General features: G+C 38.2%; 1 protein-coding gene across 1 annotated transcript; it reads left to right on the forward strand.

Annotated features, from left to right (window-relative positions):
• Positions 1-829: 829 nt before the first annotated feature.
• Positions 830-8,196, forward strand: LOC139146994 (uncharacterized). Its single transcript, XM_070717846.1, has 6 exons — positions 830-937; positions 1,351-1,470; positions 4,675-4,780; positions 5,938-6,062; positions 7,264-7,435; positions 8,192-8,196. The coding sequence occupies exons 1-6, from the start codon at positions 836-838 to the stop codon at positions 8,194-8,196; spliced, it is 630 nt and encodes a 209-aa protein (XP_070573947.1). The 5' UTR covers positions 830-835.
• Positions 8,197-11,320: the final 3,124 nt, after the last annotated feature.

Raw genomic sequence — 11,320 nt, forward strand, 5'->3', positions numbered from 1 at the left:
TTATTAGCAAATTTTGAAGGACGTTATACATGTTTGGTATGCAAAAAATTTTAAATTGGCCAGACCCCTAGATTATTAGTAGCCATTTCATGGTTTTAAAATCTAATATGGCCTCCATGTCGTGTGACTAATTAACAATTCAAGGATAAGGTGCACTACCTCTCTTTGTCCCTGAATATTGTACCTATTTTCAGAAAATTTCATCGAGTAGTTTTTAAGAATAAGGTGGACAAAAAACGGCAGAAGAGGAAGAAAGCAAAAAGCATAATTCGAACAATAACAATTGGGACCTCACCCATATGGGCTAGGGGGCCCCCTTATCAGTAACCTTTCTTTTTCCAACACAGATGTAACTTATTCCCTTAGTTTCCTTGAAAATATTTGTTACGTCTGTCAAAAATATACCTTGACAAAATTACAAAATTGCTATCTCCTCCTGGGAAAAGTTGTTATTCCTCTCTTTATTCAATGTGGGAAATAAGAAGGTTATGATTATTAAAAAAATTGTCAGAATTGTAAAATATGGACCGAGATGCTCTGTGTACAGAAGAAATTTGCTTCAGTTCGATGAGTCATCTCCGTGTGTACTGATCTACATCGGTAGGCTTACGTATTGTGTTGTATATTGTTTGAAATCTTCCGGTTTTCCCGATATATGGCCATCGTATACCAGTGTTTCTAAATCGTGAACAAATTACATCAAAGCTTGTAGTCATATTTTCTGGAGCTTTTATAAAGAATTACAGTAACTTCATCAGTAAAAATTCGTCGACGCAAGCACCGAACGGAAGGCTTATGCTGCGTTTCATCTTTTTTGTAGGACCACAGGTTCAAGATGTGGCCCGAAGGCATTCTTGTTACAAACGGATTCTTAGAGCGTAATATTGACAACCAGTACAAGTTAATTATTTCATTCATCTCAAGTCCATGGAATTTTGTGAGTTTCAACGACAGAATCTATTTATCGTTGGACGATTGGATAGATGGATGGATGCGTGCATCGAATGGATTGATGATAAATGGTTGGATGGATGATTGATAGATGAATGGATGGATCAATGGTTGGATGGTGGATGAATGGATGGGGTTTAAAAGCTTACAGAGGAACTTTCAGGAAATCCGTAAAAATGTAATTCACGCTGCCCTCTGTTCTCGTGGAGGGACTGACAGTGGACAGAAATTGCCGTGGCGTTGCCGTGGTTTGCTGCCTATAGGCAACCCGCTACACTCGGAGTACACGATGTGGTTTTACGTTGTTTGGTCATTTTGTTGAGAATTACCAGCTTTTCTTCAAACGCAGATTGGAAGTATAACAGACTTCACTTGCGTTTCCTTTTATACCCAATATAGGGCACTACGCTTGAACACGATGTCACGCTAACAATTATCCTTGAGGACGAGATTGACTGGCCACCTTTTTACAACTCTACATGCGAAACTCCAGTTTACACAGGCCTTCCGACAGACCTTGTAAGTAGCTTTGTTTTCTATATGTGATTACAGTCGCAATGATGGCGATGCTGAATTCTTTGAAAAAAATGTTTCTTTAGGAGAGATAAACTTGTTCAACCATGATCATTTATTACTGTTATTCCGTTTCCAGGGCGACGCAAAAGTGTGGATAGACATATCTACTTACAGGCTAATCTGTGATGTTAAGAATTAACTTGCATTACGTATATAATGAACACCTATTGCCTGGTCATGAGGGCTATAGCGCCCGTCTATTACCCAAGGGACCGTGTGTTACCGTTTAACACACGGCCACGAGGGGTAATAGACGGGTGCTATAGCCCGAATAAAGACCAGGCTATAGGATAGTTTTTAATGTGTTTTGATATTTTGCACCGCAACAATCCATTGTAACAAGTTTACTGGGCGATGTTTCCACAGCGGTTTCAGTTGTACGTGGTACCACTTTGTTTCAAAAATTATTCTAAGCACACCTAGCGACATCCTCAGTTCCACTTTAATCTTTTCCGTCGATGAGCTGTTCAAGTTCCTACGCTGTTGGAATGTTGGAAAATGTTAGAAATCTGTTAAGAATATGTCGTCACCTATCCCGGACGCACGATACGTTCTATTATCATACATGCTATGCCTGTATTGCCATTCTTCTCTTGTTCAGACGGTACTGATATGAGCCCATATTTTAACTAGTGAAAATACGAATTATATTTCACTGTAACCGAACTACTTACAGCGACGCGGACGCGTGACCTTTCGCTGTATGCATGACCTTCGTTGGTATATGTACATATTAAACAGCTGAGCGAATAAGACAAATGACAATCCGAAACGTCATTATGATTATGGTCAAAATTCTGTTGTTTGCAGTCACTTCATGGGCATTGCCCTTAGGCACAAGTACAGTTGTACCAAAAACATACAAACAAACGTATTGAAAATTTGTATAATTTGCCGACACCTGTCAATTCACGGCCGGTCCCGTGGCGGTGCACGGTGCAGTGTTTTCGTGTCGTCTACGCTGCTGAATATTTACACCATGGAAGTATCATTACACGTAAAGATATCGGTTGACAGAGCATCATGATAGAATCGGTTTAAGACAAGTTTTCTGTTGATGAGCTTAAAGTATCTGGGCGGTGAATTACATCGTTTACAGTCGTAAATGAGCCACGAAATACCAACCGCACTGAAAATACTCGCGACAGACAAAGTTGAAGGTGCACATGATATTTCCGATTTGTACCTGTCAGTTCACAGGTCATGATCGTGTCTGGTGGCACCGATGCGGTGCGGGTTTCAGATACAATGTGCCATCTAGGGAAAGTCAAACTTTCGCTTCGGTTGTTAAAGGAAGTTTAGTTCTATTTAGGCAAGCCAGGAAGGAAAATATACGAGCAGACGACGGAAATACCTTTGAAATGTACTTTTATTCGTACAGCAACAAAATCACGAACGAGTTACGACACTACAGCTTACAGTGTACTCACTTCATGTTTTCACTAATCCGCTTACTGAGATGGTAAATTCGGCATATTTGACGTCTCTGGAAACATGTATAATTCTTTGAGATATATAAACTGACTGGTACGGGTTTTATATCCACTCTATGTGCAATCATAGATGTCGCAGAGCTGCTTGCTCTGTGCTCTCAGCTGTTCATACACGATAAGAGTTTGAGCGTGGCGCGAGTATTTTGACCCGATTTTGGCGGCCTCATAACTTTCACGCAGGGATGAGGTTATGTATTAAAACACAAAAACACACCCATTTTGTGGACTCCCGCCTATGTTTTACATCCACCGTCACTTTAAACTAAAAATAAATCTTCTTCAAATTGTGAAAACCTGTGTCGACATCGTAATATTTAAATTGTTTGCTGTAAACGTGCTCCATAAATCCTCCTTTACAGTGGAATGGCCCAATAGCGGAATAATATCAAGAAGTGATACGGTTGTCATCACTCCTTAGCAACCAACTTTTTATAAGTACAGCCTGGAGGAAGCAAGGTCGATTTCAAGTTGATTTCGTTGCTAATTTCGGAGCGTCTGTAGGAAAAAAGTCATAACCAAAGCATGCATGTATGATAAAGGGGTTATTACACGAAGTTAGGGCGATACCGCGTCGTATTCTCGTGATGTGTCCGTATTTTGACTCGTTGCTGCGCAACTCGTCAAAATACGGACACATCACTCGAATACGACGCGGTATCGCCCAAACTTCGTGTAATAACCCCTAAGTCACCCGCCATTGTTGCAAAGCTGCAGACGACACTATGGTCACGTGACCGGACATTTTTCCAAATTTGGTCAGAAAGGAAATAGCTTTTCAAATAATACCCTCTGACGTCACTTTTGTCGATCCGGTGGGGACTAGACGTATCTATTTTCTCGTCACATGACGTATTTTGGCAAATCGCGACAAGGAATGAGCATGTGGCTTGTTATAATGAACACCTATTGCCTGGTCATGAGGGCTATAGCGCCCGTCTATTACCCCGAGGGACCGTGTGTTACCGTTTAACACACGGCCACGAGGGGTAATAGACTGGCGCTATAGCCCGAATAAAGACCAGGCTATAAGTGTTTTCTAACACACCACATGCTCATGTTGTATTGTTATATAGTTTTCAATGTGTTTTGATATTTTGCACCGCAACAATCCATTGTAACAAGTTTACTGGGCGTTGTTTCCACAGCGGTTTCAGTTGTACGTGGTACTACTTTGTTTCAAAAATTATTCTAAGAACACCTAGCGACATCCTTAGTTCCACTTTAATCTTTTCCGTCGATGAGCTGTTCAAGTTCCTACGCTGTTGGAATGTTGGAAAACGTCAGAAATCTGTTTAGAATATGTCGTCACCTATCCCGGACGCACGTCACGTTCTAGTCACTCGCCATTGTTGCAAAGCTGCAGACGACACTATGGTAACGTGACCGGACATTTTTCCAAATTTGGTCAGAAGTATTTCCCTTGGGAAATAGCTTTTCAAATAAAACCCTCTGACGTCACTTTTGTCGATCCGGTGGGGACTAGACGTATCTATTTTCTCGTCACATGACGTATTCTGGCGAATCGCGACAAGGAATGAGCATGTGGCGTGTTATAATTCAAGCTATTTATTAAACCGCCCAAACTAGATAAAAATATATGGAAGATCTTTCTCTACATCGACCTTGGTCTGCATTTTTCATATTTTCTTTGTAGGATGGACATGTCATAATAGATGTCTTATTGGGCGAAGAAAGACAACACGGGTCCTATTTTCGATTTCGAAATCTGATCTTAGAAGCAAACACTGACAATGCGAGGTGTACGTATGTATTCTTAGCATAGCTTATTATACGTATAAGTACTTCTGTCCACTAACAATGCCCCCGTAAAATACATTACATGGGCGTCCTGGGAGTTCGTGTTTTCTTAATTCTTTTAATTGAGAAAAATTTGACTTTACACAGTAACGTGACGATGAAGGCAGCAAGAATGCCTATATTTACTTTCAGATATTCAGGTTACAATAGAAATTGTCATAGATCGCCATCCAATAGTTGTATAATTGAAATCATCCCAATAATTTTACAAGTCTCGCAGCTAACCACTCATCAACAAATATTAATTCACTGCAGTGGCCACACTTCTTTTAATCTCTATGTTCCCTCGATTCGATAACTTAAATTACATCCGTGCTTGAGAGTGTAAATTAGTGTTGCTCCCTGTGAACTTTCACTTAAAATCCCTGTTAATTACCACGATAACAAGATTCAGTGGACTTTAAGTCGACAGCACCTGTAATTTTCTATGATTTATCCACTATTTCCTGACTTTTATATCATTTGCAAGTTCTTGTTCTCTTCCATAAATCAAGTTGAAACAAGAACTACACAGCTTAGTCCTGACCAGAATTATCTCGTCATTGATAACTGTGTACTTTAAAATGTACCGAGCTGGCTTGGCTGACAAGTTCAATACTGTGTACGGTGTATCTCAACATTAGTGAGAAGTAGAAGAAGAACTTGCAATCAACATGAACAAAAAACAATAAAAAAGTAGTGAGAACAGTGTCATGTAGTTGACATTAAAATAAAAAAAGTGAAAAAATGATCAAAGGTTAGAGTCACCAGCCCTTAAAATGTCCTTAAACATTAAAAAGTAAGTACAAGTGAACGAATGTATGGTGCAATATTTTATTTAATTGAACCTCTCAGTCGTTCCACAAAGTTTTGTGGATGGACTGTGTTTCAGCTTATGATTCCCATAATTTCCAGGATACCTTTTTGTCACTGATTTCAAAGCTATGTACTCTCTGACAAAAGAAAGTGTATTATTTTAGACAATTGGCATACCAATCATGCCTTTAGCAGTTACGTTCGGTTTGACATTGCTTGAATTATTGGTTGGTTTTTTCGCTATTTTGAAATCACTTTGGTTGATCCATGTTCGGTTATTAACATATTCCCTCATTTAATCTAGGTACCATATACTTAATCTGTAAGATACTGGACCCTCGAAGAACCGCTTCTGATTATATCTTGAAATTTGACCAAGTTGCAGGACCCTTTATTCCAGCGCCAAAAAGTATCGTCTATGAAGACAGGGTACGTAACGATATGCATAAACCGAATCAAAAGCGAAGTGGAACTTTTTCTTGCCATATGAATCCTCACCCTTCGCTCGATAATTTACCCCGATTTTTTTGATAAATAATAAAGTATATGACGGGAAAAAGGATGTGTCACAAAAATGCATATGTGAGAAAATAATCGATGGAAATTATAGTAGCGGTACTCTTTGTTGCTGAATTGTAGAATTTTAGTGACAAAAATCAATTGAAACCTCGACTAATATGTAAGGATAGTTGGGAAAACAGGTGGCTAAATCATGGTTCCATGACCAGAAATTAGAACCATGAATATGACTAAAATGTTGATGACCGCGTTTATGTTCCTGAAAAAATGTTGTACACATATATAATGCATGCAGCTGTAATGTGCAATTGACTTCCAACAGAAGGTACATTACAAAATGTTAATTTTAACTGTTTTCGGCGATAATATTTCACAATAGTGTAAATTACAGTAAATACAATGCGATAGAAAATTTGAATAATAAACATTCTAATATTCTTTTCACTATGGATGTTAGAATTAATTTGCTTTAAAGACAATGTTACCGTACCAAATTTTCTTCTCTACATTCTATTTTTACTATCAACTTTTGTTACTCGGTGTATTTACATACAGGTTAGTTTAATGTAAATCAATTTACATGCCTACCCAAAAAGACAGAGGAGATAGACCATAACATTTAAGAAGGGAATTCAGAAAAACAGATATTGCGGAAAAGTGTATAAAGTTTTGCTTTTACTGTGTTTGTTCTGCATATTCGTGTTGCGACATGCCACGTTTTCTTTCATGAGAGACACAAGAGACGATATTTCTTGTCCTGCTAGCATACGTGACGTACTAAAAACCACAACTATGTTTATTTATTTATTTATTTATTTTCTTTGTGTGTTTAGTTAATTATCAACTATTTATTTTCATATTTTATTTTAAATTATTACCTCATTTCAGACATCATAACTGTCCATATATATTACAAAATAGGAAAGGTACAAAAATATACTGATCATATTGAAAGAACTAGAATTGCTCTGAAAAATAAATTCCATAAATATTGACTTAGAATTACAAAACTGTCTTTATCCACCGTTTTCTCAACAATGCACCTTCTGTACGATGATGCTTAAACTTTGGACAGTTGAAATGTATTCATTCATTGCTCCGTCTACTTCAGGAGACCTTCCCAAGGAACTTTTCCCAGGATCCGTCACTTGAGTCTTATGCAATCGCGGAAGTTATCTTTGAAGAGTATTCAACCAGCGCCCCCGTCGTCTGGCAGATATCTGCTATTCCTTCATCTTATGACGTAGGATTTTACACAGTGAAGGGAGCATTTGTAGCCCAAGGTATGCTTGTATGAGTTTTAACTGAATTTGGACAAACTTGACCATGTTACCAAATAATTTGACCTGAATATGTCTGTCGAAGTGTTCAAAGTATTTGTATCAGGTTTAAACAAACTCTGCATTTATTCTATACGCCATAATTAAGCAATAAAGCACACCTAGAGACGGTATACCACGAGATTTTTACCAGTTCACAACATATATGCACGAGCGATAGCGAATGCATAGATGAAGTGAACTGATCGAAATGGAGTGGTATACCGTCGCTGGGTGTGATTTATTGCTGTTATATCATGACATTATATTGAAATTCTGACGTGGAACGTCAAAAAACGGATTTTTGCAAACGCTGAGAGCTCGCGCTAGGCCAGCCATGGTATATCGCCAATAAACCACGGTTCTTTTCGCTTCTCGACCAATCAGATCGCTGTATTTGGACCATCTATATTATACTGTATGACATAATTCTGAAATGACGCTTTGATGACGCATGGAGTCCAATCGATAAGTTTCATATAACATTTTTTCCTGTTTGACGTAAATGAAGAGATGAGAGCTAATTTTTCATCAGCGTTGTAGAGGGAGCGAAACTTAGCACAGGATTCATTTAAATTACCCGTTTGATATTTACTGTGATAGCTGGGGATCTATGGATTTCCGGAACATCGATGTCTAAAAGATCTCGTCTAATATATCAAACACCAACTCATGTGACCTAAAACATCTTCATAAATTCTTGTTTGTTGTACTTGGCAGAGTAAAGATACCGACCAGTGGCAGCAAATTGTCAGTAACGCTATATTGTTGAGCATTATTTTGTGACATTGTACAAAACATGTGTTTGTTGCTGATAATGCATGCTACTTGAAAGTCTAGTTAATTTGCTTCAATCAAATTCATGGGCCGCAATGTCAAATTTTCGAAATTCAGATTTTGTAGATTCAAACGAAATCCGCAAGTCATCCAAAGAAAACAAAAATCTATGACTGATCTTCTTGTGACTGTTTTCAAACTTTTAATTCAAATCAATAATGCCATTGAGGAATTATTCGAATGATGTAAACGTCTAAATGGCAACCAGTGCACTAAAATCATATTTTTTCTCTACAAGTACTGTTAAGGAAGTGGAGAGAAGTCATGAAATGATGAAATATAGTGTACTAGAATAACCGTAAATACAAGTATGGTAAAATGACTCAGTAAGGTCTTTGACGGCGTCCAATTCATAGGAATCCACTTTAACCGATCTTAAAATGCCCCCGAAGTATAAATGGTTTAATGTTCTTCATTTTCCGAAGCCTCCGGCAAGGTTTTAGGCCTGTTGTTGACAACTGCACAAAGTAGAAATATACTGACAGGCATACAGAGCCAACGTAACGTCTTAATACTAGCGTGGCCGTGAAATCGTGTTTGTTTGAATGTGTTTGTTTATTATGCAGGCTGCCCTTATGGTCAATATGGTTTTTTCTGTGATAAAGACTGCATATGTCAGAACGGTGCTTCTTGTCATGGGTTCAATGGTGCTTGTAAATGCTCCAAAGGATGGACTGGACCTGCTTGCGATATAGGTACAAATTGCGTCGAATTCTCAACTTTTACGGTACCCTGTTGTTTATGTAAGATAAAAACACCATGTACACAACATACAAAATTAGAATATAGAGCAATATGTATAAAACTTAATGTCATACTGTTATTTTTAAAGACACAAGTGTTTTAACATCATTCAAGCCATGTGCTGTTCATTTGACTCTCCAATACATTTCATTATGGAAAAACCAGCCAGCTTACGTAAAAGCTTCATTATGTTTGAAACGCGTTCATTTATAAGGTTTACATTCAGGTAGTAAACGCCTCGAAATTGAAAGACTTAAAATTTTGCTCAAACTTTCCTCAAGGAATCTTTCGACAATTTTCTTTCATAATCAAGAATACAAATCTAGGGTCACCGTGCAAATTTTGGTACTAGAGAAAAAAATTACCCAAAATTTATCAATGCTTGAAATTCAAAACAGCCACCATCAATGTGTTAACTGAATGGAGAAAAGCAATGTTCACATTTGAAAAAACTAAGACGAAAAATTTCTTCTTACACCAAACGCTTTAAGTAAACCCTCAAAAGCGGTAGATCGAAAAAGAATTGGAAAGGTTTCAGAGTCCAGATATTTGTCCCCAAGGAGCATTCTTCCCTAAATGGAGAACCAGGTTTTTCCAGACCGTTGACTGAAAACTCGTGTTACCTTGTAATTTAATTTGTGTTACTTTATCATGTAATTTGGCAAAAAACAGAGGACATCGATATACTCTTGTTAAACCACATGTTTTCCATTATCGCAGCTTTAAAGGAGATATCCGTGACACCAATAAGGTCTGAGGCAAGGTATGGTCAAGTGGTCTATCTTTTCTGTCGGTATTTCAACGTTAAAATGAGCTCACTGCATAAGGTGAGATGGACGTTTTTCGACGCTTCAACCAATAAAACATTGGCGCATCCCATAGGGAAAGTAGATTATGAAAGGGATAACAGGTCAGTTGATAACAGGTTACGTACAATGAACGAAGTTGAATATTTGGAACCCTTACTTGAACAATGATGTTTACCTTGACACATTGCAAGGAATTGACCATCAGACCTAATTTATATATAACATTTAACCTTCACCCTGTTCACTTCGATCAAACGACAAATGTCTTTTCCATGAGCCGAGGTGTAACCTACAATTGTATGGAGAGCACTCTTTTTCATTGTGTGCTTCCCATTCCGGAGGTGTCATTATTTACGGCCGGGGTCAGAAGAATGAGAAGGGGTCCCTCTAAAAATGATGAACAGGAATGGGGTACGAGGCGCCGAATGTTAAAAACAAAACTAATTTACACAATCACTCTTATTTACAATGTATTTCAAAATTGCTTGGAATTACAGCGTGCTTTGGTGATTAAAAAGACGTTTAGTCTAGAAAATATCGCCAACTGCATCCATTTCAAATGTTCTCCTTTGATAGATTTTGTAACAATTAAACCCAATACGACGTCAACTGTTGTCACTTACAGAACACGTTCAGTGTAGGAAATACCAATCGATACATCAATCCGTACATAATAAATCGAGAAAAAACCTATCGTTAGCGTTCTGTGCAGTTTCATAGCCGGGAAATGTGATAGAGGAAATATAGGAATGTTCAAGCAGTCAGTGTACGTGTGAGTTTTTCAATGGGAGCCCGGCGACACTGGCAATGTTGACTGTGGCGCAGTAAACGTCGTATAGGGTTAAAATGTTGCAAAATTGATCAAAGGAGAACGTTTGTAATGAACGCAGGTGGCGAAGTCGGCAAGACATTTCTTGTCGACAAACATTTTCCAAAGGGGTCTAAACCTCACAAGATCTTCAACAGGAAGACAATTAAAGTGAGTTATAGCTGTATGAAGAACATGGCAAGCATAATCAATTCGCATAATAAGAGGGTAATCAACGGAGATCAGCGTAAGGATCAACCAGCTGATTGTAATTGCCGGGTCCAGTCGGCATGCCTCTTGAAGGGTAAATGTCAAGTAAAAGGAGTGGTTTACAAGGCTAAAGTATCAACAGAGGACATCAAAGAGAGGTTTACATTGGCCTCACTGATAACACCTTCAAGACGCGCTACACTAACCACATGCAATCGTTTCGCAACGAGAGATACAAACACATTACCGAGTTGTCAAAGTTTGTATTGAATTTAAGAAGCAAGGGCCTAGTCTGACATTTCGTGGTCAATCATTGACAAAGCATCGAGCTACTGTAGCATAAGCAAGCGATGTAATCTTTGCATATCAGAAAAGCTGCACATTATCAATGCTGACAAATCCACACTGCTACATTGTCGCCACCAAAACAAATATCATTTA

Source organism: Ptychodera flava, chromosome 13 (genome assembly GCF_041260155.1).
Source record: "Ptychodera flava strain L36383 chromosome 13, AS_Pfla_20210202, whole genome shotgun sequence".
Taxonomy (NCBI): domain Eukaryota; kingdom Metazoa; phylum Hemichordata; class Enteropneusta; family Ptychoderidae; genus Ptychodera; species Ptychodera flava.

What these genes read in the sequence shown, in the direction of transcription:
- LOC139146994 (XM_070717846.1), top strand. Translation starts at nt 836, where the DNA reads ATGTGGCCCGAAGGCATTCTTGTTACAAACGGATTCTTAGAGCGTAAT. An exon ending in TCTCAAGTCCATGGAATTTT is followed by an intron (nt 938 to 1,350) that starts GTGAGTTTCAAC and finishes TACCCAATATAG; the next exon opens with GGCACTACGCTTGAACACGA. An exon ending in GTATCGTCTATGAAGACAGG is followed by an intron (nt 6,063 to 7,263) that starts GTACGTAACGAT and finishes CGTCTACTTCAG; the next exon opens with GAGACCTTCCCAAGGAACTT.